The following is a 25,840-nucleotide window of genomic DNA, read 5'->3' on the forward strand; positions in this document are numbered from 1 at the left end:
GCTTTTAAGTATTTTTTGATAAAACAATAATATTGTTAATGATAAAAATAGGAATGATATTGGGAGAATTTAAAAAATACCCTTTTAAAAATACCACTTTTTAAATTTACTCCATTTTCAAACTTTATCAAAACAACCACTAAAAATGTTAAAATTTATTCATATATGTGTGTAAACTTATAAATATACACACAAATTACCTTTATTTGTGTATAAAATTTTATTTGTTTCAATGTCTTACAAATTGGTTTGAATATAACCAAAAATTATTTTGTTAAAATAATTACATACTTTGAAAATAAAATAAATATACATGAATTTGTGAGAAAGAAAAAAACATATAAACTAAAACAATGAAGATGGTTTATTTAGCTTGATTTTCTTATAGTGCGATGGTCAGAAATCAATATTTTTGAATCTCATCGATAAAGTAATTTCCTTATAGCCATAAAATATTATTATACATATGTATTATATATTTAATAGTATAGAATACAATGAAAAAAATGAAAAGTACATAAAATAAAGAAGAAATATAATTGAAAACAAAAGTTTTAACAAAATATATAATCAAGCTCTTACAATGATATCTTAATTGAGCTTTCGACCCATGCAAAAACATTAAAAATTTAACAAAGAAAATATTGAGAATATCATATATGGTGGAGCAGGATGTAAAATGAGTATTTATAAGGTAAAATATGATGTAAGTTATAATTCTAAAATAATTAAATTAGAGGAGTTATAATTATATTTTATAGTGTGTTAATTGAAATTGAATGGAGGAAACAAATAGTCAATTGAAAGGTTATATAATTTAAGTTACAATTTAATAGTAAAGCGTGGATTTCAAGTATGAATTAAAGTATATGACTAAATGTGTTAGATATTTGGTTTAATTAAAAATAATATTATAATTAAAAAATAAATGTTAAATGGATCAATAAGGAGAAACCTTAGAAAATTCCCAAAGAATAATTTTATTTTTTAATTTGTTTTTATATTCCTCTTAATTTAAACTATATCTCTAGGTTTAATTATATTTTTCATCGTTCTAGTATATATAATAGATAGAAAATTGAATATAAAATTGTTTTTTATATAGGAAGTCAATTATAAAATTCAAAGTTAACAAAAATTATAATGTTGTTTATATTATTACATTTTGAATCACAAACTAAATATAATGATAATTATTCTTAAAAGAATGTCTTATAAATTGGTTTGATAATTATATAACAAAAAGTTTATTTTGTTAAAAAATTACATACATTACTTTTGAAATTAAAATAAATATACATGAATATGTGAGAAAGAAACAAACATCCAATGTAAAATAATGAAGATGGTTTCTTTAGCTTGATTTTCTTATAACCATAAAATATTATTATACATATGTATTACATTTAAAAATATAAAAAACAACGAAGACATAAAGAAATACATAAAAAAATAAATAAATAAAATTGAAAACAAAAAATTAAACTAAATAATTAATCAAACTCTTTCAATGGTATTTTAAATGAGTTTTCACCCCATGCAAGAACTTTAAAAAAAAACAAAGAGAATAATGAAGATATGAGATATGGTAGAGGAGAATGTGAGAATAGCTATTTATAATAAGAAGTGATGTAAGTTACATTTTTAAAATAATTAAATTAGAGGAGTTATAATTATAATTTATAGTGTGTTTAATTGGAATTCAATAAAGAAAACCAATAGTCTTTGGAAATTTATATAATTTTCAGTTTCATTTTATTAGTAAAGTGTGAATTTAAAGTATGAATTAATGTATATGATTAAATATTTTGGTTAATTAAATAAATATTATATTTTAAAAATAAATACAAAATGGAACAATAAAGAGAGTGAAACCTTACTTTTATATATATGATTTTAAATAATTTTCCACTAATAAGCCTTATAAAACTTGTTGTATGATATATGATTAAGTTGTTTCATTTTCTTTGCCATTTGATTATAATTTATAGTGTAATTAAATTTTGTAATGAATGATTGTCATAAACATTTATTTATTTATTTATTTTGTTGAATGATATATGATTAAGTGCTTTCATTTTCTTTGCCATTTGATCATAACTTATAGTGTAATTAAATTTTGTATTGAATGATTGTCATAAACATTAATTTATTTATTTATTTTGTTGAATGATATATGATTAAGTACTTTCATTTTCTTTGCCATTTGATTATAACTTATAGTCTAATTAAATTTTGTATTGATTGATTGTCATAAACATATATTTATTTATTTAAAAAAAAAAAATTAAAGTCTTAAATATTTTTCCACCAATAAGGAGAGAGTGAAACCTTACTTTTATATATATGATTCGTCGATTGTTTGTCAAAATTTTAATCTGTAAATATTAAACTAAATGAATTAATAATTATAATAAATCACTTTGAAATATCCAAATTTGGTGTATCAAAATATTAGATAGAGTTTAGTTTAATCTATACAAGAATTATGTTTCCAATGTTTATAGGATGAGATATTGAGATATGTCATTCAAATTTGTTTAAGCTAAAAATAGAAAATCAACAACCAATAATTTACAATTGTTTCAAAAACTTATATAATCGACGCTTTGAGTATTGGCTAGTTCTTTTGTCAGCGGAGGTGTGGATTTCATATATTTTCAAAGTTAACATGTGTTTCCGAATTAGGATTTATACTAGGTTTGACTTTTGAGCATAAAGATAGTGTTGTACGTTTTGAAAGACGTCTCCACTGGACTTATCAAATTTTAAAACCGAAGAATATTTGACCAAGCGAATGTTGAGTAAACCGGAACCACATTGGTTTTTGGTAATAAACCAGCAAACGATGTCGTCGCATTGGCCGTGTCCAGCTCCGTTTTATTTCCAGCTTTAGAGCGTTCTCTTACCTTTTCCATTTACTTTTTCAATATTTTCCCCTAAAAATGTCGATTTCTTCTGTAATTGCTCTAACGGCTATTTTTTTCTCTAGAGCATAAGAAATCTCAACGTTTAACGATTACAATTACCTAATGATCAATTGTAATTTTGAGCATTACTTGTAATCTTTGGTTAGTCAATTCCGAAGATGGATCAGCCGAAGAAAGTTGCTGATAGGTATCTGAAGCGAGAGGTTCTTGGTCAAGGTACTTACGGAGTCGTCTTCAAGGCTACTGATACTAAGGTGGTGACTCCTCACTCAATTCTTCATAATCTCTCTCGATCCCATTAAAATTAGGGTTCAGATTCTCTCGGTGATTAATTAATTTCTCCTCTCGTGTGCCTTTTTGAGGTGTCTTCTTTGTTGGTTTTGATAGCTTTAGGGTCTTCAATTTTTAGCTGAAAAGTTTCGATCTTTATACTAATATGTGTTCTTAGAAGTCAAAGTTTGCATTTTTCTTCTCAATGGATTTATTAAAGTTTGTAGTTTTTGTTTTTGTTTTAGTCTTGATGAGAGGAAACTGATTCGTTTTGTTGTGGTGATTTGCAGAATGGAGAAACTGTAGCGATTAAGAAAATAAGACTTGGTAAACAAAAAGAAGGTGTGAATATAACAGCTCTCAGAGAAATCAAATTACTCAGAGAGCTTAAGCATCCTCATATAATTGAGTTGATTGATGCATTCCCTCACAAGGAGAACTTGCACATTGTATTTGAGTACATGGAGACTGATCTCGAAGCAGTTATCCGCGATCCTAATCTGTTTCTTTCTCCCGCTGATGTCAAATCTTACCTCCAAATGATATTGAAAGGTCTTGAATATTGCCATGACAAATGGGTTTTGCATAGGTATGTTACTGCTTCTATGAATAGTCCACAGTTTGGAGAATTGGAGTTACACTTACGTAGTATTTTTCAAATCTGTTTCAGAGATATGAAGCCTAACAACTTGTTGATAGGACCAAATGGACAACTGAAACTTGCAGATTTTGGGTTAGCACGTATATTTGGTAGCCCTGGTCATAAGTTTACCCACCAGGTAATCATTTTTTTGTGTGGCAATCCTATTTATGTAGAAATTTTGTTACCTTTCGTGTCTTGATTTGTTTCAGCAATTTCATAGGTCTTTGCTAGATGGTATAGAGCACCTGAACTTTTGTTTGGTGCAAAACAATATGGTGGTGCAGTTGATGTTTGGGCTGCGGGCTGCATTTTTGCTGAACTTCTATTGCGCAGACCATTTCTTCAGGTGGAACTCCGTTTTCTTTTTGTTGTGATCCAATTCATCTATTTTTTCGTTTTACTAGCTTACTTATTCCATTGCAGGGGAACAGTGATATTGATCAATTAAGCAAAATCTTTGCTGCCTTTGGGACCCCAAAAGCAGATCAGTGGCCCGATATGATCTGCCTTCCTGATTATGTAGAGTATCAATTTGTCCCCGCGCCTGCTCTACGTTCTTTATTCCCTATGATTAGTGAGGATGCTCTAGATTTGTTGTCTAAGATGTTCACCTATGACCCCAAGTCTAGAATATCGATTCAGGAGGCTCTGCAACATAGGTAACTAAAGCTATTTTATGGAGAAGAGATAATAACCAGTTATTTTGTTTTGTTCTCAGACCTTTGATTTCTTTTTTAAAGGTACTTCACATCTCCACCTACTATTACTGACCCTTCAGAGCTCCCAAGACCAGTTCGACAGCATGGAGCTAAGTCATCTGATAGTAAACACAAGGCCATTAAAGTGTTGTCACCAGCACATAAGTTTAGACGAGTGATACCTGACCGAGGTAAGTCTGCTAATGGATTCAAGGACCAGAGTGCTGATGTTATGAGACAAGCTAGCCATGATGGACAAGCACCAATGTCTTTAGATTTCACCATCTTAGCAGAGCGGCCACCTAACCGACCAACCATCACCAGGTAAAAAGAATTGATATCAATCCTTATGCAGTCAGTTTTGATCAGCTTCAAAGATCATCACTTTTGAAGATTTCTTGATTTTTGGTTTTGCAGTGCGGATAGATCTCATCTGAAGAGGAAACTCGATCTCGAGTTCCAATAGGATAGAACTTAAGAGGCATCTTAACGTCGATCTTCAGTTCCTATAGCCTATAGGATCTTGAGTTTCAGGCTATAATTGGGTTGTCCCGTCAACTAATTCCTGAAATTTGTCTTTTTACAACTAGTGATGCTGAACAAGGTGAATAATTCTTTCTGGTTACAAGAAAATGTAACGCACAGATGATGAACTAATCATCATGTACACCCATTTTAGAAAAATCTTTCTGTTATTAGCCTATTTTGAGAAGCAACTTATAAAGAGAGTAGAAGCATCTTATATAGAGAGTGTACAGATCCCAAACTCATTCTTTAATGAAGATTTTCATTCTCAATTCCTCTTTCAATACAATATTGCAATGTTGGTGGATATAAATATGAAATGTGTTTTTAGTTTCAAGCCTTTTGGCTTCCAGCAATGCTTTATGAGACAATGCATACTCTTAAGTCTTAAGGAATTTCAATAATTATGTACTGATAAACCACTGGACCCAGTTTCCAAAAGATTAACGTAAGGCCAAATCAATTAGAAATCTCCAACTAAGTTCATATGGGGCATACAAGAATGAACAAGTACTCATTATTCGTTATTAAGCTCATTTGCAACTTCTATTGTTGTTTCCTCAAAGTGGGATTGATCATTCGGCGTCACCATCTTTGTCATCTGAAGACCCGACTCTATTTGTAGCTTTCTTTGCCTATTCGTATAAAACAAGAAACATAATCACATTAGGCACAGTTCTCATAGATAACTAATTGAGCTGATCAGTTAAAAAGGCTTTTACCTCTTTATCCCAGTTCGTGAATATAGTGACTAAAGAAAGACACAACACTTGAACAGCCAATGCTATTACAATTCCCAACCAAAGCCCCTTAAAATGATATAATATCACACAAGTTAGAGTTTCTACAAAATTATTCTTGGGTTTTGAACTTGAGAATGAGAATGTGAGTTTCAAGATTATTTACCCGACCACCAATGTGGAAATGGAAACCAAGTAATAAGCCTAATGGAACTCCAACAAGATAATATGATCCAAGATTCACACACGCTCCAATCTTCTGCCATCCACATCCTCTGGCAACCCCTGCAACCATAAAACAAAACCCATTTAACTGGAATTCCTATTAATTAAACCAGGAGCTAAAGCTAATCTTGTGTCATTCAAAAATGATTTTGTGAGTGTGAAGAACCTGAGAGAACGCATTGGAGGCCATCAAGGAAGTTTCCACAAGCGACAATCGGTATCATTGATGCGGCATATGAGATGATTTTCGGGTCACTGCTGAAAGCGTGACCTAAGATATTACGAATTGACAACAGAACCGTTACAACCACAATTCCCTGGGCCACTGCAATGCTTACAATTACATATACAGCCATTTTTGCAACTTGTGGATTCCCTGCTCCTAACTCGTTCGACACTCTTATGCTGCAAGTTAAAGAAACACAGACAAGTGAGATAGCTTGGTTTGATAAGCATATTTAATCTGATCTCAGATATTTATTGTTGTTGCTGATGTACTAACCTCGCAGCACCTCCAAGACCAACCGAGATCTGCCAGATTGTTAGTGAAGTATTTAGACTGCAAAGTTGCAGAAATTACGTTTATCAAATACAAAAAAAAAATGAGAACACCTAATAGAGTAAGACAAACTTAACCAAGTTTTACCAGATTGAAAGCACAGAAGTTTCTAAAACCGGGTTGGGAAGAAGGCCTGAGGCAAGAACCAGAAGCTCAAAGGACCACAGCTCCAAGCTGTTGCAAACGGAATCGATTAAGTCCAGACACTAGATATGAACAGTGCAACATTTTTGTTTACTAACTTACCAGACCATGACGGCTGAAGGAAAAGCAATTTTAGAAAAATCATAAAGTTCTTGAAAAGCGTCCTTTGAAAAGCCAGTCCAACTATGCGAGCAAGAAGGCGAAAACTTGACATAACAAGAGAGGAGAATGACATTGAACCAGTAAGAGACCGAGATAGCGAGAGCAGCTCCTCTGTATCCTAAACCAGTCTTCAAGACAAACAACCAACAAAGAAGCAAGTGAAGACAAGTGGTGATACCAGAGCATACAAAGACAGGAAACACATTGTTTTGCGCTTGCAAGAATCTGTTGATGCATTGAAGTAGTCCATAGGCGAAAAGACTCGGGATCATGTATCTAGCGTAGGATCCAGCAACACTTGCAATGGACTTGTCTTGATGGGCCAATACGAGAATCTGCTCTGTGTAAGCCCAAATGATGGAGAGGGGAACAGAGAGTATAAGAAGAACAAACATTGCTCTCTGCATTTGAATTCCCAACTTGCCGTACAGCTTTGCTCCGTAAGCTTGACCACATAGCGTCTCCAACGCACTAGCTGTTCCCAACTGTTTTAACATACACACAAAAAGGAAACGACTTAGAATTTAAACAAATCTTAATCTGGCGTCTCGTGTAGCTTCTTCAGAACTGGATCCTCTTAATATAACGAACAAATTGCACAAAAAACATTGAATTATGAATGTAGATGAATGATGTATTTGTGGAATTCTAATTTGTAAGGAAACAAAGAGGAGAAACGTACAAGAAAGGTGAAGCCAGTGACAGAAGCAAAGGAGGTGGCGATAGAAGCGGCAGAGAGAGGAAGAGAGCCTAAATGGCCGACAAACATGACAGAGATGACTTGGAGAGAGTATTGAAGAAGGCTTACACCAATAAGCGGTGCAGAAAGCCATAGCTGCTTCTTCACTTCCTCCTTCACATGATTCATCGTCGTTTTCTTCATTGTGATCAGAAGCGGAGGCGTCACACCATCTTCCATTTTTTTTCTCTCTCTGTTTCTCTATCTCTCCCAGTTCCCAAACCAAAAAAGAATGTTAAAAAAATAACAAAAGAAAAATATTATAACCACAAAGCTCTCTCTTCCTAGTCTTCAGGGTTTTTTTTTTTTTGTGCAGCCATCGTTTATATTTATAGGCTTTTCTGTTTTTTCTATTTTTTTTGCAAGTTTTTAATGCCTGTATATCCCCGTATATATCTCTAATACTCTTCCCGATTTTGTAAATACTCTTCCCGATTTTGTAAAAAAAAAAAAGATTTTTTCATTAACTTATTGTGATCTTTCGATTGACAAACAATGTGGTAGTTGGCTAAATGTAACCGTGTTCGGTTTTTCAAGCGATTGAGCCCATTGCATTTGCATGCCGACAAACGTCAAGAAAAGGCCCATCCTTTTAAAGCCCAATCTATTTCAACACGCGCTAATTTCTCAATGTAATTCAATCGCAAATTCTTTTTCTTTTTTTTTGCTTGAGTGGCATGTTCTTCTTCTTCTTCTTCAACCCTTAAATACTTTGGGATTTATCTCTGAGCAGTTTCTTAAAAGAAACATGCTTCAGCCAAGTGGTCACTACTCTTCTTCCAGAGATGTCACACATCATCATCGTGTAGCTCTGAGTTCTAAAGCTAGGGTTTTTCCAGCTCCTCCTCTTCCACTTTCTTTCCCCTGTAACTTCTCTTCTAGGGTTTCTTTTAGGCTTCGACTTCATTGCGCCGCTTCTTCACCTTCCTCAGTTTCTCCACCACGATGCTCCAAACCTAACCCGAGCTCTCGTAGACGCAAATACGGCGGCGTAATCCCTTCTATTTTGCGTTCTCTTGACTCTTCTACTGATATTGAAACAACTCTTGCTTCTCTCTGTCTCAATTTAAGCCCTAAGGAACAAACTGTGCTCCTCAAGGAGCAGACTCGTTGGGACAGAGTACTTCGTGTGTTCCGGTTTTTCCAATCTCACCAAGGTTATGTCCCCAATGTGATTCATTACAACATTGTTTTACGAGCTTTGGGAAGAGCTGGAAAATGGGATGAGTTGAGGCTTTGTTGGATTGAGATGGCTCACAATGGTGTTTTGCCTACTAATAATACTTATGGGATGCTTGTTGATGTTTATGGTAAAGCTGGTCTAGTTAAGGAAGCTCTTCTTTGGATTAAACATATGGGACAGAGAATGCATTTCCCAGATGAAGTCACTATGGCTACTGTTGTTCGGGTTTTCAAGAATTCTGGTGAGTTCGATCGTGCTGATAGATTCTTTAAAGGTTGGTGCGCTGGAAAAGTTAATCTTGATGATCTTGATTTGGATTCCATTGATGATTTTCCTAAGAACAGCTCAGCTCGGTCTCCTGTGAACTTGAAGCAATTCTTGTCCATGGAGCTCTTTAAGGTCGGTGCTAGGAACCCTATTGAGAAAAGCTTTCATTTTGCATCCGGTTCAGACTCTTCTCCGAGAAAGCCAAGGTTAACGTCCACCTTCAACACTCTTATTGATTTGTATGGAAAGGCAGGTCGTTTAAACGATGCAGCCAATCTCTTCTCGGAGATGCTTAAATCTGGAGTCGCTATAGATACTGTCACATTTAACACGATGATACATACTTGTGGAACTCATGGGCACTTGTCAGAGGCTGAATCCTTGTTGAAGAAGATGGAAGAGAAAGGGATATCCCCTGATACTAAGACATATAACATCCTTCTGTCTCTTCATGCTGATGCTGGGGACATCGAGGCAGCTCTTAACTACTATAGGAAAATTAGGAAAGTGGGACTTTTCCCTGATACTGTCACTCACCGTGCTGTTCTTCATATCTTGTGCCAGCGGAATATGGTTGGAGAAGTTGAAGCTGTTATGGCCGAGATGGACAGAAATAGCATTCGCATTGATGAGCACTCTGTTCCTGTTATTATGCAGATGTATGTCAGTGAAGGTTTAGTCGGACAGGCAAAAGCTCTGTTTCAGAGGTTCCAGTTGGATTGTGTGCTTTCGTCAACCACACTTGCAGCGGTAATTGATGTCTATGCTGAAAAGGGACTGTGGGTTGAAGCGGAGGCTGTATTCTATGGAAAAAGGAACATGACAGGTCAGAGGAATGATGTTTTGGAGTACAATGTCATGATCAAAGCTTATGGTAAGGCCAAACTTCATGAGAAAGCACTTTCTCTCTTCAAAGCGATGAAGAACCAAGGGACTTGGCCTGATGAGTGCACTTACAATTCCCTTATCCAGATGCTTTCTGGGGTTGACTTAGTTGATGAAGCCCAGATGATCTTGGCTGAAATGCTGGATTCCAGCTGTAGACCCGGTTGCAAGTCTTATGCTGCTTTGATAGCTAGCTATGTGCGGCTTGGCCTGTTGTCTGATGCAGTTGACCTGTACGAAGCAATGGAAAAAACAGAGGTGAAACCGAATGAAGTTGTTTATGGTTCCTTAATTAATGGGTTTGCTGAGAGAGGAATGGTCGAAGAAGCGATTCAATACTTTCAAATGATGGAAGAGCATGGTGTTCAATCCAATCATATCGTTCTGACTTCCCTTATCAAGGCTTATAGCAAGGTGGGTTGTCTTGAAGAAGCTAGGAGACTGTATGACAAAATGAAGGATTCAGAAGGTGGCCCAGATGTTGCTGCATCAAACAGTATGCTAAGTCTCTGTGCAGATCTCGGCATAGTTTCTGAAGCAGAATCTATTTTCAATGATCTTAGAGAAAAAGGCACATGTGATGTTATTTCCTTTGCAACAATGATGTATTTATACAAGGGAATGGGCATGCTCGATGAGGCCATTGAAGTGGCTGAAGAGATGAGAGAGTCTGGTCTACTAAGAGACTGCACTTCTTTCAACCAGGTTATGGCTTGCTACGCTGCTGATGGGCAGTTACGTGAATGCTGCGAACTGTTTCATGAGATGTTAGTTGAAAAAACACTTTTGCTGGATTGGGGGACGTTTAAAACGCTCTTCACTCTGTTGAAGAAAGGCGGGGTGCCAAGTGAAGCCGTAGCGCAGCTACAGTTTGCATACAATGAAGCCAAACCACTTGCCACACCAGCAATCACTGCAACCCTGTTCTCAGCCATGGGGTTGTATGCATATGCGCTGGAATCATGCCAAGAGCTCACGAGTGGTGAAATCCCCCGTGAACATTTTGCGTATAACGCAGTGATATACACTTATAGTGCATCAGGAGACATTGACATGGCCCTAAAGGCATATATGAGAATGCAGGAAAATGGATTAGATCCAGATGTTGTCACGCAGGCCTACCTTGTTGGGGTATACGGGAAAGCTGGAATGGTGGAGGGTGTGAAGAGGGTGCATAGTCGGCTTACATTTGGGGAGCTTGAACCAAACCAGTCATTGTTTAAAGCAGTGAGGGACGCTTATGTGAGTGCAAACAGACAGGACTTGGCTGATGTGGTAAAGAAAGAGATGAGCATAGCTTTTGAAGCTGAAGAGGAGTGTAGTTCGGGATCTGGAGAAGAGGAAGAAGAATCTGAAGAAGACGAGACATTTTGAAGTGTAGCCGCCGGTGTGTGTAGGAAAAAGATTGTAAAATATAGGATTTAGTGGGAATGTAGTGTACAGTTTCACAGAAGCCAAAGGGAATATGCATACTTCCAGTCTCAGATTGATCTCTGAGGTAAAGAAATGTGAATTCTTGAAATTGTTATAGAAAGAAAAAAAAGGTTCCACAAGGTCAAATCTATAAAAGCGAGCACCTGTGGCTATGATTTTGATAGAGGAATTAGCATAAGCTCCTTACAACCATAGATTGATTTGCATCTTCTGTGGTTTTGGTCTCTGGATTGAACCATCTTTCTCCTGACTTGTTTACTGGAATTTATAACCTAAAATCCCATGAAAAGAGTAGAGATTTTCTGGAATTGATTCCAGTTTGGACTCTTCTCAGTTACAGGTGATGAACATCAACATGGAAGATGTGAAACAGAGCAGCCAGCAAATTGCTGCATTCAGAACAAAGAGTCTCTCAGCTTCATTCAGTGATTGATCTCAAGAAAGTAATCGTAGTGAGCGATGATACAATGCTAGAGAGAGACCCTTGACACTAGTCACCTGAACAACTGTTTCTACAAAGATGACGAGTGGAGCGAACCATGTCAAATTATATCTTTCTCCTTCCTTTTGAAGTTACAAGATGTATATCTGTGAATGTAATGTTTTTTAAATGATTAATATTTAAATACTTTACAAATTAGCACTCGGAGTTTCTGAAAAGTTTAGTTGTGACCCATATATTTGATATTCACATCATTACCCTAGAATTATAAACCCAATTAAAAAAATTTCTCGTGCATATTCAATTCATATTCTCCACTCTTAAGTTCTTAACCCCTTGGCGTCTCCGGCGAAATACCACTGCGACTGACTATGGCGCTCGAAATCGAAGCTCGAGAGTAAGATTTGGCTTTTTTTTTTTGAACCCTAGTTTTCGTTAGTCCAAATGATTGAATTGTGCTCCAAGAACCATTGATTACGAATGTTCAGACGGATCTTAGGTTAAATTGTATACTTCATCCCTAATAGCTCTCTCTGTTGTGCTTTATATCTCAGTGTAATAAAGATTATGCTTCAGTTCTGCAAAGAAAACTCCTTGAATCAGACGTTCCAGACATTGCAGAGCGAATGTCAGGTTTCTTTAAATACAGTAGACAGCGTCGAGACGTTTATTTCTGATATTAATAGTGGAAGATGGGACTCGGTACTACCTCAAGTTTCTCAGCTTAAGCTTCCCAGGAATAAGCTAGAAGACCTTTATGAACAGGTATATTCTTTTCTACTTTGTGGAATGTATAAAAGTGAATAATAAACTATGGTTGTTGTAAGTTTTCTTGAAGCATCTTTCATTCATCCTGCTAATTTCTGTTTATCTATATGTGGGTGATTTATTCAGATTGTATTGGAGATGATAGAGCTTCGAGAATTGGACACTGCCCGAGCTATTTTGAGGCAAACTCAGGTGATGGGTGTCATGAAACAGGAGCAACCAGAAAGATATCTGCGGATGGAGCATCTTCTAGTCAGAAGCTATTTTGATCCGCATGAGGTATGGAAGCTATATTATGCTTGACTGTTCAGTATCACGTTGACTGTTTCTTTCGTGGAAGCATGGTCATCCGTAACTGTTCAGCAATTTAAGCAATGTTGGTAATTTGGTATATTTGCCAGAAATTGTATACCTCTTGCATTTTCTATACTCTGATTTGTGTGACTTTTGATATCTTATAAAGTATTAAGAACCAGTGAGCGGTTTAGTATGAAGTTGTTTCTAGATAAGGGTCTCAGACAATTATAATACATGTTCTGCGTTTATAAGGACAAAAGTATCTCTACATTTAACTACCTCTTTTACAAGTTGATGGATTTGACTTTTCTGTCTGATTAGTCTTTTGAGCTATATTGTCTCCTAGTCATTGTTCATGTTATGCACAGATAGCAGTTGTTTTCATGTAATCATTTCCTTGTGTGTTTGAAAATAATTTTTTGCTGATTTTTCCATTGTTTCTAAGGCTTATGGAGACACAACCAAAGAAAGAAAACGTGCACAGATTGCTCAAGGTTGGCCATTTCTTCTTTATTTGTTATAATAACATTTTTTTTTCTCTTGCTCAGTATGTGTACTCAAGGTTTACTAATTGGTTTTTCTCCTACTCTACAGCTGTGGCTGCCGAGGTTACCGTAGTACCACCTTCACGGTTAATGGCTTTGATAGGTCAGGCTTTAAAGTGGCAACAGCATCAAGGTGAGCATCTAAGGAACTGTGGATGCTATCAAACAATTCTGTAGAATTATAAGTCAAACTGTGTATTTTGTCTACGTTACTAATATATATAAATGAAATCGACGTATATACCCTAACTCATTTCTTAATATATACATACACTTGTGTCAGGCCTGCTCCCTCCAGGAACTCAGTTTGACCTCTTTCGTGGGACAGCAGCTATGAAACAAGATGTAGAAGACACGCATCCGAATGTCCTTAGTCATACAATAAAGGTTCATACCTATCACTGCAACTTTAATAGCTTGTTTACCTTAGTGGCCTATGATCTGTTGTTCGTAATTACTTTTGGGTTCTCATTAGTTGATTTCTTGTCTAATTTTTATTCTTGTTCCTTGTGCTGGTGCAGTTTGGTAAAAAGAGTCATGCCGAATGCGCTAGATTTTCACCAGATGGACAGTTTCTTGCATCTTCATCTGTTGATGGTTTCATCGAGGTGAGTTGATGCGAAATCTGCTTGTATGAATACTAGTTACAAATGTGACTAGGATTACTCAGACTTGAAAAGCATAACAGGTATGGGATTACATTAGTGGAAAGCTGAAGAAGGATTTGCAATATCAAGCTGCTGTAAGCTCTCGTGTCGCCTTTTTATATTTATTCTAACTCAGTTCGGGGTCAGATAAGCTGTTTGTACTTTTTTTTGAATGAAAAAAATCCTTACTGCATTTGAGTATCGAATCAGATAAGTCCATGAGATGATTTGGTGGATTGCTCTTTGCTTTCTATTCCAAAAGGTCACCAGTTAAATTCCTGAAGCATCACGTACATTGTTGATTACTTTGATCGTTGAATTCCAAAAATATTTCCCAATAAAAACTCCCAAAGCACCAAGTATCTCGTCCGAGACTTCCTAATACACAAATTTCAGCTTTGGATAAAGAGTACTCATTCCATCCTCTTTACTTACAATGATTAAATTCTAACAGGAAACTTTCATGATGCATGATGACCCTGTCCTTTGTATAGACTTTAGCAGAGATTCAGAAATGCTTGCATCTGGGTCACAAGATGGAAAGATTAAAGTAAGTTCCGAATGCATGTGCTTTCCTTAAGTTGATTTTTTTTCTTCTGATTATATTGCTTTCGTCTGAAGATAGGCTATTGCAGCAGCTTGGTAGATATTTCTTTTCCCACTCATTGGTCGCATATGAATTCTGATTGTATACAGTAAGAAAAACCTAGACTTAGATGCATGTCACCTTTGCAGGTCTGGCGTATAAGGACTGGTCTATGCATTCGTCGTTTTGACCGTGCACATTCTCAAGGAGTTACAAGTCTGTCCTTCTCTCGAGATGGAAGCCAATTACTGAGTACCTCCTTTGACCACACTGCAAGGTTTTATTAGTTATATCTTTTCTTTTGTGCTTGCAATATGAATCTCGTCCAATCAAAAACTCGAGGCTCTATACTTTGATGGTAGATGTCTCTTATGCATCAGTTTTCTTCTTACCTGTTTCTATAAGTTTTTCTCCTTTTCATCTGGTAATTATGTAAGCTGATTGCTGGTTGGTGAAGCTTCTGGTCTAGTGGATTTTCCAATTCACATTATATTTTTTTTTGGTTTATTTTATGTAGAATCCATGGCTTAAAATCTGGGAAATTGTTGAAAGAATTTCGCGGTCATTCTTCTTATGTAAATAACGCCATCTTTACAAGTGATGGAAACCGTATAATCACTGCCTCCAGTGATTGTAAAGTGAAGGTACAGTGTATTAGTATATTCTTGGGCTCTGACTTTCTTATCAGTGTTTCTCATTTGGTTTCTCCATTCGGCCGTGTAATAGCAGTCTTGTTTTCTTGCACAGGTTTGGGATGCAAAGACGACAGATTGTCTACAAACATTCAAGCCGCCACCTCCATTAAGGGTACATTTCTCTAACAGATTCATATACGTTGTAGCTCTTTCTGATATTCTGTTTCCACGTCAACTCTTTGGTTATCAAATCAGTATTTTGAATTTTAGGGAAATGACGCATCTGTCAATTCTGTCCATCTGTTCCCGAAAAACACTGAACACATCGTTGTGTGCAACAAGACATCATCAGTATACATCATGACGCTCCAAGGACAGGTGATATTCCAGCAAAGGTCTTCTGCAAATCAGTGTCGTCTGCCATGCCAATACTAAGTTTGTTCACATGGTTCTATATTATAATTTTTTTGCAGGTTGTGAAGAGTTTCTCATCCGGTAAGAGGGAAGGAGGAGATTTTGTAGCAGCATGTGTATCTACAAAAGGAGATTGGATATACTGCATCGGTGAAGACAAGTAACACTCTAACCTCCTCTATCGTTTTGTTTTGGGATAAATTCCAAGAGTTTGATTTCAAAGGATAGTCTTATTGTTCCTTTCTTTTCGGGTTTCATCTACTACCTTTGATTTTTGTAACAATGGTTTGCGCTAACTTGCAGGGAATTGTACTGCTTCAACTATCAAACCGGTAAACTTGAGCATTTCATGATGGTAAGTTTATATCCGGAATAGACATGCCCTAAAGGATTTTTGGACATTGAAATTTAAAAGTTATATATTCGAGACAAACACATAACATTAACTTAAGAGTGTATATGAAGTCCCTAGTGTGTTACATGTTTGATACAATGTATTCTCCATTTTAGAGCTCAAATTATCACCCTCCTCTCTCTCTCTCAATAATTGTCTAGTTGTCTAGTCTTTTATTACACCTAGTTTCTGAATAGTTTATGCTTATGACAGGTGCATGAGAAGGATGTGATTGGTATAACACACCACCCTCATAGAAACCTGCTTGCTACCTATAGTGAAGATGGCACAATGAAGTTATGGAGGCCTTGAGTTGTCTCATCATCAAGCCTTGCTTTTTGTATGATTGAATCCCCTTCTTCGTTTGATTTGCACTCCTCTCGGGTTAGAACTACTGTAAGTTATGTAAAACATCATTGCCGATACAAAGAACTTGGATTTTGGGGATAACAACTCTCAAACTCTGAACCAATATATCAGGTTTTAAAGACCATAACGGCCCTGTGCCATTCAGTATTTATCTAACATTGTGATTCCTTCGCCTTTGACCTGTCTTCGTCCTTTTCTCACTTAAAGTCAACTCTTGTGATTCATACTTGGCCTTGGGAAACAATATTGTGAAGTTCAAATACTTACCCAAAAAAAAAGGAGAAAAAAAAATGAGTGATCTCTTAGCTTGATGAATTACTCACAGGTTAATTTACAAAAGATACACTACCTGCTTTTCCTAGAGACTATTACAACAGGAAAAGCAGTGCGTCTGGCAAATTTATTCAAAAGGGAAAAATTGTTTCTCTTAACAAATCTAAGGAAGGTATATAAAAAAAAGAGAGAGAGAGAGTTCAGATCAGTAGAAGAGAATGTAAACTGTACTACCAAGACTATTGCCATGTCCCTTTGAACCTACAAGATATATATCAAGTTATTATAGTCAATAAAACATAAGACAAGGAAAGTAACTTTTATAAACTAAGATACAAACTTACATGAAACCTCCCAAAAAGATGACAAGGCACTAAGCTCCAAACCATGAGAAATCATCATCAAAAGCACAGGATTCAAGCCCGGAGTATAAGGTGCTACTATCAAACGTCAAGTCATTAAATGGAGACAGAATGTTACTTTCCAAGAGCTTATCTTGCTCGCTCTGATACTGAGGAGGCAACTCACTCCCTCTTACACCATCTTCATTTCCATGTAAGCTATGGGGTTGAAGTAGACCTCCTTGGTTCTCGAACCCGCTGGTATGAGTTGGTGCTTGGGCATTCATTTCTATCTGTGTATGGAGAATGTCGTCTTCCTGATTATGTACAAACACTGCAGAGGGGTTATAGAAGTTGTAACCTGACCCAAATTGCAGCTCTTGATTAGGGTTTGGTTCATAAAGCATTGGCCTTTCGTCTACAGGCATCATAGTTTGTCCATTGACATGTGGAAGATAAGTATAGTTGTTAGTGAACTCAGGAATCACTAATTCCAGATCATTCTCCTCTGGTCCTAAGGCAATGTTTGGGTCTACAACAACGTCCTCGTGATGAGTACCATTGATGTTATAATCTAGCAGAGGGGCATCAACATGATTCATATCCGGTAAGATGTTTCTTTGTTCAGCTACAGGTTGTTCCTCCTCTTGTCGATTGACAGTTTCGGATCTGATTCTGGGTCTTTTCCTTCTGCGATGTTTCTCTGCTTTATCTTGATCTCTTACTGACTGTGAGATGGCTGTTGGTGGTTCTTTTTGAATCTGATTCCTTCTACTGTCTTTAGATGAAACTGAACCTGAAGCATCTTCTGTCCCATCAACATCATAGTCACTGTCACTGTTGATCACGGTTTTCCTCCTGTCAGCGTTATTACCCCTTCTATGAGTCTCGGTAACATTAGAATTTCCATTGTCACTGCTAGGCTGCTGAATCAGGGATTCCTCTTGGTTCAAAACCGCCAACCAAATGGCACTCTCTTTAGCTGTCATCTTGTCCTGTAAACATTTAGACTGGCGAACATGCCTCTTAATCTTTGCGATATCAGGCGACATGTGATTGATCACTGCCGTTAAAACACCAACCTTCCACATCTTTTTGAGATCGTGCGGTTTCCTGTACGGAGGACTTTGGCTCTTGGGTAGGCCAAGTTTCACCCACCATTCTTCATCCCCGGTTGGCCACCAAGGCGGAGGAGTCCCTTTCTCCAGCGGAAACTTCCTTTGAGGAGGATCACAATGTTGCATCAAAGAAGATAGCAGAGACCCTAAAGTTGCATCTTGCAGGTCCTGGAGAACGAACTGCGAATTTCTATTCCCATCTGATTTCCCAAAAGCTAAACACTCCTCTTCGTACTTGGCGATAGCAGCTGGTCCGTTCTTATCAAACTTGACTTTCTCTTTCCACCAAGCTCTAATATTGTCAGAGGAACCGCTCACGGGTTTACCCTTTTCGGGTATAATACCATACACGAAACCGCGAACTTTGCAGACTTCCATGAGCTTCAACATGTACTTAAGTATACCATCTTGGGCTCTGGACATTTTCTTCCTCTGAGCTTGATCCGAGATTTTCTTAGGCATCTCTTTGGTTTGAGCTCCCTGAGAGCCGACCTTTTGTCGCTCTTTGATTCTCTTAAGCCTGACACGATCCTTCCACATCCGTCTCTCCAGGTCTTCCGCATCAATCTCTTCATCACTCACATCAATCTCCGCGACATTATCACTAGCTAAGTCATCAGGCTCATTCTCCATCCTATCACACAAAACATTTACAATATTCAGAATTCAAATGAACAAACTTTAAGTTTGAGCAACATAGCCGAAAAAGCTCTTTTTGACTAAACTTTTGCTGTCAAACAAACAATAACCAATAAAAATTGATTCATAAACTTTGGATTGAGATTTGAACCAAAGGGTTAACACTGTCCAGTGAATCCTAATAAACCCCTAAATTCAACAGCATGAAAGGGGAAAAATCGAAAAGCAAATAAATTGAAAAATGGAATCGAATGTTCCTCACCTGATGTCTCCCACGGCCATAGGAAGATCGCCCATTTAAACAAGCCCTCGATCAAAAACTCTTCAATAACAAAATCTGAACCGCCGAAATTGAAAATAATTTAGGGTTTTTTTGTTCTGGTTCTTTGTTTCTCCTGTCGTTCTCAGCCTCAGGAGTCGGGAGGGAGGGAGGAGAGTAAAAAATGGCTGCGAATTGGGAGAGGCAAACGATTAGTCGGACCAAATCCAAAATTATTGTATTGTGTTGTGGCTATTTCCCAAAGGCCAAATGTTTTTTTTTCTTTTTCCGTAACCAAATGTGTTTTACTTTTTTTTTTTTTTTGCTGTCGTTGCAAAAACGAAGTTGTTTTCTTCTCTTTCTGTTTTTTTTTGTTTTGTTTTGCCCTTTTAGTGTCAAAAAAAGAAAATATTTATTGTTGGTCGTGTCGAGTCTATCCCTAGTTTTGTAGTAACAATTTATACATTTGTTGTTGTTGTTGTTGTTGCAAAAGAATATTTATTTTGTTTTATTTAAACGAAATAATCTGTGTGGCCTTTCTTCACTAATAATCTCTCTCGGCATTAAAAAGACAGAAATATGCATGGATACGATTCAACGGGATGTAAAATCATTATGTATGGATATGATTCATTGGAATGTTGTTGGGATCTCTTTTACCCATTTCATTTTTGTGGTTCATGATACAAAATATCTTTATTGGCTCAAGAAATAGAATTAAAAAGTGCTATTTAGTTGATGAATTTGTAAGTTGCGGCATCATTGGGACCAGTTCTGCATTTACGAAAAGTTGCACCATCGATTTTCTTGTACCGCCTCCTTTATTTATATACTTTCAATAGTAAGTGATACAGCTCATTTAGTCATTGTAAATACAAAATATATTTATCTTGTTTTTTAAAAAATCTTACTTAGTCCATGTCCATTGTATATAAACATTATGTTAATCTCGCTTAACGTGCTCCAATACAAATATAAATGATCTAGTTAGACCAACCAAGATTTTAAATAATGACCCAATCCTATTAACTTCACACTGGGGAGGAAAACTTAATATGTGGTGTGATGGCAAATTGACAAGAATAGGGTTAAATATTTGTTTTTAGAAAAACCAAAATCTTATCAATAATAAATAAAAATTTCAAAGTCATTTGTTTAACAATTGTTTAGTTATTTTTATTTGAATATCCCTCGTTCTTCTACTTTTAATTTTTGTAAAGGTTAGTACCATTTATTTTCCTTTAACCAAAAGGTTTTCTTAGTTCTAAATTTTAATACTAATATTAACAGCTTAATTTGAATAATACGTGGCTTAGAGAAAGTAAAATAAAATAAAAACATTTACCTCGTGGCAACAAAAACAGAACAGAGCAAGTACAAATGAGTTGACTTTTCTCTACAAACTCTGACTATTCCGACAAGAAAAACATTAAGATTGATCAGGTAAGATCTCATCGATTCTTCAAATTCTTTCTTTTTGATTTCGTTAGATCGTGTTTCTGACCATTCTTATTCCTCTCTAACACTAGTGGTAATTTCGCATTGCATATCTCTCACCAATTCCAAAATGGTCTGAGAACAAATTCATATGGTTCATTTGTTGAAACTTCAAAGCGTTATCATTCATCGTGTTCGTCTTCTGCCCAAATGCCACTGTGAAAAAATAGTTTGCCTCTTTCAGCTTCGTTTCGTGATCCCTCAATGGCGATCCCTTCATACATATTTCCAAATATACCTATTTACCCTTCGACTAAACTCGTTCCGAGTCGACTCACCTTTTCCTCCTCCTCCTCCTCCTCCTCCTCCTCCTCTTCCTTTTGTTGTTTCTCAGTAGACCGCCAAATTAACCATTCCTCCGTATCCAACGAACTCTCCGGTTTACGAGTTGTCATATCCGCCGGAGGCACAGCCGGACACATCTCTTCGGCGCTAGCGATCGGCGACGAGCTTAAAACCGCCGACCCACTAGCTCAAATCCTCTTCATCGGATTCCCAAACAGTATGGAGAGCACGACGGTTCCATCCGCCGGATTCGATTTCTCAGCCATCTCCACCGTCGGATCATCATCGTCCCGACCATTCCTCTGCTTCACCTCTTTCCTCAACTTCCCGTTCCGCTTGATCCAATCCACCTTCGAATCCTACAAACTCCTCCGCGAATTCAAACCCCAAATCGTCGTTGGCACCGGGGGACACGCCTCTTTCCCGGTTTGCTTCGCCGCGGTGATCTTAGGAACCACATTCGTAATCCAAGAACAAGATTCAATCCCTGGAACCACTAATTGGATTCTCTCTTTCTTCGCCGACACAATCTTCGCTCCTTTCAACTGTGCAGTCACTAACCTCCCCAAAAGAGTCGCAGCCAAGTGTGTCGTATACGGGAACCCTATAAGACAAGCGCTTAGGCGGTACTCGTCGAAAGGAGCGGCGCGTGTGAGCTTTTTCGGACAGTGGGCTGGAGCTGTGTCGGATGCTAAAGTTGTGCTTTTGCTTGGTGGGTCGTTAGGAGCCAATGCCATTAACATAGCTTTGCTTAACTGTTACTCGCAGTTGTTGTCTGAACATGAGAACTGGTTCTTTGTTTGGCAAACTGGTGTTGAAGCTTTTGATGAAATGGATAGTCTTGTTAGAAGCCATCCTCGTCTCTTTCTATCTCCGTGAGTTTTACAACATTTCAACTCCTTAGCTTTTTGTGTAATCTCTTTTTGGTTTTGGTAATGATGTCAAAGAGATTACTTTATTTTTACTTTCTTTCTTTTGTCATGAAAAGATTGAAGTTTGACACAGTAATATAGAACTCAAAATGTGAATTTTCTTTTGGGGTACAAGGTTCTTGCGGTCGATAGGTGTGGCTTATGCAGCTGCAGATTTGGTTATCTCGAGAGCCGGTGCAATGACTTGCTCAGAGATCATGGCTTTAGGCAAACCTTCTATTTTGGTATGTTAAATTGTTTGAGTTAAGCCGAATTTGCTACATTCTTATTCTAAAAACATTGAGTATTGCTTTTGGGTTGTTTTCCTTTAGATACCATCACCACATAGCGATGAAGGTGATCAAGTACGGAATGCTTCTTTAATGGCCGACAGTGTCGGATCAAAGTTGATAACAGAAGAGGAGCTAGATTCGATTACTCTTCGAGCTGCCATGGAAGATATTCTAGGTAACTAAAACTCCAAAAATCTGAACAACAATCTCAATGTTCAATTATCAACTTCTTAGTCCTTGGCATTGTCTCATTGAGTTGGTTCCAAATGATAGGGAATGAAGAACTGATGACAGAAATGAGCGAGCGGGCGTTCAAATGTGCGAAACCAGAAGCTGCATCAGATGTTGCTAAACACATTATTTCTATCATCAATTCCAAAGATAGGTAGATTCTTACTGTTGTATAAACTCTTTTCTCTATCTTAAAAGTTTTGATATCAGTTTCCCACAGCTCAAAACCTGTATGGAATTCTAATAACCCCCAAGTAAACTAACCAAAGTGTGAAGAGTGAGTGCTACAGATTACAGTAGTGTTGTGAAACAAGAAATATATGTGTATTATAGATTTTGAAGAACTATGATTTGATTTGTGTTCTTACATCGTATTGCTATATAGAGAGAAAATAAAATATAATGAAAATAGTAGCGTTTAATTTCTTCTACTTCCTAGTATCTTTTAACTCTTATCTGAATCAAAACGACAAAACGTGTCCTCTATTTGTCGGCTGCCCGAACGTGTGTATAAATGAAGTTGAGCTATTTTCAAACATATCTTATCCAACAGCCCATACTTTTGGTTTATACAAGTTACCGATTTCGTGAACACACTTCAGATAACAACAACAATACAAATCTTTATGAACTTTCGTAGTTTAGTTTCTAATGTCATTGATGTCGTGTCACCGTTTGGGCGTCTGGATTCAAATGCCAAATGTGTATAGAGAAGTATAGACAAAAACATAAGATGAAGTACGAGCTTTAGAATCGTAAAGATATTTATATTTTCGGATAAAACTGCGCCGACGTTTTAACTAATTTCACAAAAATTTTCTTTTTCTTTTGTGGCAAACCACAAAAATTAGAAATTGAGCGGAAAGTGACTGAGAGAGATCTTCCACCATCTATAAATATAACCAAATAACCGTCGTTCTTCTCCGGCGGCGACATTGGTGGTAATGGATGCTCTCCGATTCGAGTTTAGCTCAGCTTCCTTCACTTCCGCTGTAGCCACTGCTTCTTTACACAGTCACTCTCGGCACTTCTTCTCCTCACTGCGACTCGGCGGTAGACTCGTTGGCTCATCATATCCGACGATCTCTTCCGCCGCGAGGACGACGGTGAATGAAATTTGCACGGCGGATGAACTCCACTATGTTACTGTTCCAAACTCCGATTGGCGCCTCGCTCTCTGGCGATATCTTCCTTCCCCAAAGGTACTAACTAAATAACTAATATATATACGCACATGTACGTATAGGTGTACTTATATACGTATATATATACACTTACAGGCACCGAAGAGGAAACACCCTTTGCTTCTACTGTCTGGGATTGGGACCAATGCTGTTACATTCGATCTTTCCCCTGAGGTTTCTTTCATTTTCTTGTTTTCTTTCTTATACTGATTGAGTTAGTTTAGGCGTGAGCTTGTAGTGTATACTAAACTGGATTCTTGGAACACAAGTTTGTTTTTTGAATCTAAACGTTTTGTTTGGTTCTGTTAATATTCATTTTTATAGTGTTCCTTCGCAAGATTCATGTCTGGTTCTGGATTTGATACATGGATTCTTGAGCTCCGTGGAGCCGGGTTGAGTTCTCTAAGTGCTGATACAAATCTTGGTAAAGGCATGATGATGATTCTCTAAACTATTGGCTATAATGTTAATTACTTTCTCTGATAAATCTTGTTTGTTGACGAACAAGGGAAAGCGAACCAGCAGTGGATAGTCTCAAATCTATTGCAGAATCTCATAAGTGTATCTGAGAGACTGGAAAATGTTCTTGATGGAGGTTGATTGATTCTTTACTTTCTCTCTCTCTCTCTCTAACCATTTTTGTTTTGGTTCGTTCTGTTGAGACCAGAGAAGAGAATATTTGTCTATTTACTGAGAAAGAACTTGCAGGTTCCAAGATCATTGGGCTGCAAGACCGTATATCTAAGAGAGTGGGAGATTTCAAGCAGCGGCTTGAACTTATCCCTCACTACAATTGGGATTTTGATAACTATCTAGAAGAAGATGTTCCTTCTGCGGTGAGGTGACACTTCTTGTTTATTCTTCTCTAGTCGGCCACCTGCTTACGCGCTACTATAGCAATGTATGTCTAATTGTATGGCGTCTTGGTCTCAGATGGAGTATGTGAGGGCTCAAACCAAACCTAAAGATGGGAAGTTGCTCGCTGTTGGTCACTCAATGGGTGGTATCTTGTTATACGCCATGCTCTCAAGATGTGGTAACTTCTCTCATACATCGTATAGGCTGATAGTTTCTTTCTTTAAAATGTAAGTCATAGTCGTCACATTTTGGCTCAGTCACGTTTCTTCACTAGGCTTTAAAGGAATAGACTCGGGGCTGGCTTCTGTGGCCACTCTAGCATCAACATTAGATTATTCATCTTCAAGAACACTCCTCAAGTACCTATTACCCATCGTAAGTACTCACGAGCCAATCACCATGCTGTGACACTCTTGAAAGGAAAAAAATGACTGAATCATTGATCTTAAATGTCGTTTTTGCTGCAGAAAGAGCCTGCAGAAGCTATTAACCTGCCTATCATGCCGATTGACACAATGCTCGCGATGGCTCACCCTTTAATGTTTCGTCCTCCATATGCTTTGTCCTGGTTAACAGCTAATATTTCTGCTCCTCAAATGATGGACCCCGAAGTGATTGAGAAGCTTGTTTTGAACAGTTTAAGTGAGTTCAAACTACTACTTTACATTTTCTCAAACTTCAGCTCTTATTTAATACTAGGCATATTCACGTTATTTTGAGAAACAAAACAGGCACAGTACCAGTTAAGCTTCTCTTGCAGCTAACAACAGTTGTGAACCAAGGTGGACTGCGTGACAGAACTGGTACTTTCTATTACAAGGATCATATCAGCAAAACAAATGTGCCGATCTTAGCTCTTGCAGGGGACTGGGACATAATCTGCCCTCCTGATGCTGTATACGGTAGTTAGTCTACAACATATTTAAACCGCGAACTCAAAATTTTGTTCTTTTTAATAACGGTGTTCGTTGGTGTTGATCGGGTGAGCAGATACTGTCAAGCTGATTCCAGAACATCTAGCTACTTTCAAAGTTTTAGGATCACCCGGAGGTCCACATTATGGCCATCAGGATCTGCTTTCTGGTCGAATGGTATGTACTGATCCATTTACTCTTCATTCTTTTTTACAAGTCATATTGCATATGTATGTATTCAAATTCAAATTCAACCTTCAAATTTCCTTTTCACTTCAGGCACGGAGTGAAGTATATCCTTTGATTACTCGATTTCTTCAGCAACATGATGAGTGTTAAGATAACCGATATTTTAAATGGGATTGATTCTTCTTTCTGTATATAAAAAAAGGTACACATATACCGATATACGTTCTATACACACAATCATGTATGCATATACACACAAATCATGTACACATATCTTAAAAGCAAAGTAGTAAATAATCGATATCAACTTATTTTAGACTGGTGAAAGTTTTAATTTAAGATACATG

At 37.1% G+C, this 25,840-nt stretch overlaps 7 protein-coding genes across 9 annotated transcripts; 5 read left to right on the forward strand and 2 right to left on the reverse strand.

Moving 5' to 3' along the window:
* Positions 1-2,926: 2,926 nt before the first annotated feature.
* On the forward strand, positions 2,927-5,350 carry LOC17894551 (cyclin-dependent kinase D-1). The gene is made up of 7 exons (XM_006302291.2): positions 2,927-3,184; positions 3,491-3,789; positions 3,871-3,979; positions 4,064-4,189; positions 4,267-4,502; positions 4,584-4,865; positions 4,959-5,350. The coding sequence occupies exons 1-7, from the start codon at positions 3,089-3,091 to the stop codon at positions 5,005-5,007; spliced, it is 1,197 nt and encodes a 398-aa protein (XP_006302353.1). The 5' UTR covers positions 2,927-3,088; the 3' UTR covers positions 5,008-5,350.
* A 161-nt stretch (positions 5,351-5,511) lies between these two features.
* Positions 5,512-7,905, reverse strand: LOC17895924 (protein DETOXIFICATION 17). Its single transcript, XM_006302149.2, has 8 exons — positions 7,579-7,905; positions 6,837-7,381; positions 6,678-6,764; positions 6,534-6,590; positions 6,198-6,436; positions 5,973-6,091; positions 5,789-5,875; positions 5,512-5,701 (listed from the first exon to the last, which is right to left on the reverse strand). Exons 1-8 carry the CDS (start codon positions 7,813-7,815, stop codon positions 5,642-5,644), a joined length of 1,431 nt encoding a protein of 476 aa, XP_006302211.1. The 5' UTR covers positions 7,816-7,905; the 3' UTR covers positions 5,512-5,641.
* A 384-nt stretch (positions 7,906-8,289) lies between these two features.
* On the forward strand, positions 8,290-12,041 carry LOC17894071 (pentatricopeptide repeat-containing protein At1g73710). The gene is made up of 2 exons (XM_006300617.2): positions 8,290-11,468; positions 11,739-12,041. Exon 1 carries the CDS (start codon positions 8,384-8,386, stop codon positions 11,342-11,344), a length of 2,961 nt encoding a protein of 986 aa, XP_006300679.1. The 5' UTR covers positions 8,290-8,383; the 3' UTR covers positions 11,345-11,468; positions 11,739-12,041.
* A 115-nt stretch (positions 12,042-12,156) lies between these two features.
* On the forward strand, positions 12,157-16,680 carry LOC17896060 (suppressor of mec-8 and unc-52 protein homolog 1). The gene is made up of 16 exons (XM_006302088.2): positions 12,157-12,243; positions 12,401-12,611; positions 12,741-12,893; positions 13,357-13,405; positions 13,506-13,589; positions 13,740-13,843; positions 13,978-14,064; positions 14,145-14,198; positions 14,558-14,653; positions 14,839-14,966; positions 15,207-15,333; positions 15,437-15,496; positions 15,595-15,702; positions 15,798-15,898; positions 16,042-16,093; positions 16,346-16,680. Exons 1-16 carry the CDS (start codon positions 12,218-12,220, stop codon positions 16,442-16,444), a joined length of 1,539 nt encoding a protein of 512 aa, XP_006302150.1. The 5' UTR covers positions 12,157-12,217; the 3' UTR covers positions 16,445-16,680.
* Positions 16,681-16,778: 98 nt separating this feature from the next.
* LOC17895355 (ETHYLENE INSENSITIVE 3-like 3 protein) lies at positions 16,779-19,431 on the reverse strand. The gene is made up of 3 exons (XM_006301995.2): positions 19,135-19,431; positions 17,119-18,867; positions 16,779-17,035 (listed from the first exon to the last, which is right to left on the reverse strand). The coding sequence occupies exons 1-2, from the start codon at positions 19,167-19,169 to the stop codon at positions 17,148-17,150; spliced, it is 1,755 nt and encodes a 584-aa protein (XP_006302057.1). The 5' UTR covers positions 19,170-19,431; the 3' UTR covers positions 16,779-17,035; positions 17,119-17,147.
* A 1,149-nt stretch (positions 19,432-20,580) lies between these two features.
* Positions 20,581-23,251, forward strand: LOC111831888 (UDP-N-acetylglucosamine--N-acetylmuramyl-(pentapeptide) pyrophosphoryl-undecaprenol N-acetylglucosamine transferase). 3 transcript variants are annotated; one of them, XM_023787431.1, is made up of 5 exons: positions 20,581-21,788; positions 21,961-22,069; positions 22,157-22,292; positions 22,391-22,502; positions 23,200-23,251. In XM_023787431.1, exons 1-5 carry the CDS (start codon positions 20,833-20,835, stop codon positions 23,204-23,206), a joined length of 1,320 nt encoding a protein of 439 aa, XP_023643199.1. In that variant the 5' UTR covers positions 20,581-20,832; the 3' UTR covers positions 23,207-23,251. The 3 variants fall into 3 exon arrangements, with proteins under 3 accessions (XP_023643199.1, XP_023643198.1, XP_023643200.1); XM_023787430.1 differs by lacking the exon at positions 23,200-23,251 and adding an exon at positions 22,569-22,717; XM_023787432.1 differs by lacking the exon at positions 23,200-23,251 and having other exon boundaries at positions 22,391-22,687.
* On the forward strand, positions 23,213-25,809 carry LOC17895420. Its single transcript, XM_023787429.1, has 11 exons — positions 23,213-23,550; positions 23,629-23,706; positions 23,857-23,956; positions 24,041-24,127; positions 24,241-24,368; positions 24,466-24,568; positions 24,665-24,765; positions 24,858-25,032; positions 25,122-25,292; positions 25,381-25,481; positions 25,584-25,809. The coding sequence occupies exons 1-11, from the start codon at positions 23,293-23,295 to the stop codon at positions 25,641-25,643; spliced, it is 1,362 nt and encodes a 453-aa protein (XP_023643197.1). The 5' UTR covers positions 23,213-23,292; the 3' UTR covers positions 25,644-25,809.
* The last annotated feature ends 31 nt before the right edge of the window (positions 25,810-25,840 follow it).

The sequence above is a fragment of the Capsella rubella genome, unplaced genomic scaffold (assembly GCF_000375325.1).
Source record: "Capsella rubella cultivar Monte Gargano unplaced genomic scaffold, Caprub1_0 scaffold_2, whole genome shotgun sequence".
Classification (NCBI taxonomy): domain Eukaryota; kingdom Viridiplantae; phylum Streptophyta; class Magnoliopsida; order Brassicales; family Brassicaceae; genus Capsella; species Capsella rubella.

Coding starts and splice junctions, on each gene's coding strand:
- LOC17894551 (XM_006302291.2), top strand. CDS start 3,089: ATGGATCAGCCGAAGAAAGTTGCTGATAGGTATCTGAAGCGAGAGGTT. Junction 3,980..4,063: donor GTCATAAGTTTACCCACCAG/GTAATCATTTTT, acceptor GCAATTTCATAG/GTCTTTGCTAGATGGTATAG. Junction 4,866..4,958: donor AACCGACCAACCATCACCAG/GTAAAAAGAATT, acceptor TTGGTTTTGCAG/TGCGGATAGATCTCATCTGA.
- LOC17895420 (XM_023787429.1), top strand. CDS start 23,293: ATGGATGCTCTCCGATTCGAGTTTAGCTCAGCTTCCTTCACTTCCGCT. Junction 23,707..23,856: donor CATTCGATCTTTCCCCTGAG/GTTTCTTTCATT, acceptor TCATTTTTATAG/TGTTCCTTCGCAAGATTCAT. Junction 24,766..24,857: donor TCAAGTACCTATTACCCATC/GTAAGTACTCAC, acceptor TTTTTGCTGCAG/AAAGAGCCTGCAGAAGCTAT.
- LOC111831888 (XM_023787430.1), top strand. CDS start 20,833: ATGGCGATCCCTTCATACATATTTCCAAATATACCTATTTACCCTTCG. Junction 22,070..22,156: donor TAGGCAAACCTTCTATTTTG/GTATGTTAAATT, acceptor GTTTTCCTTTAG/ATACCATCACCACATAGCGA. Junction 22,293..22,390: donor TGCCATGGAAGATATTCTAG/GTAACTAAAACT, acceptor TCCAAATGATAG/GGAATGAAGAACTGATGACA.
- LOC17895355 (XM_006301995.2), bottom strand. CDS start 19,169: ATGGGCGATCTTCCTATGGCCGTGGGAGACATCAG. Junction 18,868..19,134: donor ATGGCCGTGGGAGACATCAG/GTGAGGAACATT, acceptor TTTGTGTGATAG/GATGGAGAATGAGCCTGATG.
- LOC17894071 (XM_006300617.2), top strand. CDS start 8,384: ATGCTTCAGCCAAGTGGTCACTACTCTTCTTCCAGAGATGTCACACAT.
- LOC17896060 (XM_006302088.2), top strand. CDS start 12,218: ATGGCGCTCGAAATCGAAGCTCGAGA. Junction 15,497..15,594: donor AGCCGCCACCTCCATTAAGG/GTACATTTCTCT, acceptor TTTGAATTTTAG/GGAAATGACGCATCTGTCAA. Junction 15,899..16,041: donor TACTGCATCGGTGAAGACAA/GTAACACTCTAA, acceptor GCTAACTTGCAG/GGAATTGTACTGCTTCAACT.
- LOC17895924 (XM_006302149.2), bottom strand. CDS start 7,815: ATGGAAGATGGTGTGACGCCTCCGCTTCTGATCACAATGAAGAAAACG. Junction 6,765..6,836: donor CCTTCAGCCGTCATGGTCTG/GTAAGTTAGTAA, acceptor CGTTTGCAACAG/CTTGGAGCTGTGGTCCTTTG. Junction 6,591..6,677: donor ACTTCTGTGCTTTCAATCTG/GTAAAACTTGGT, acceptor GCAACTTTGCAG/TCTAAATACTTCACTAACAA.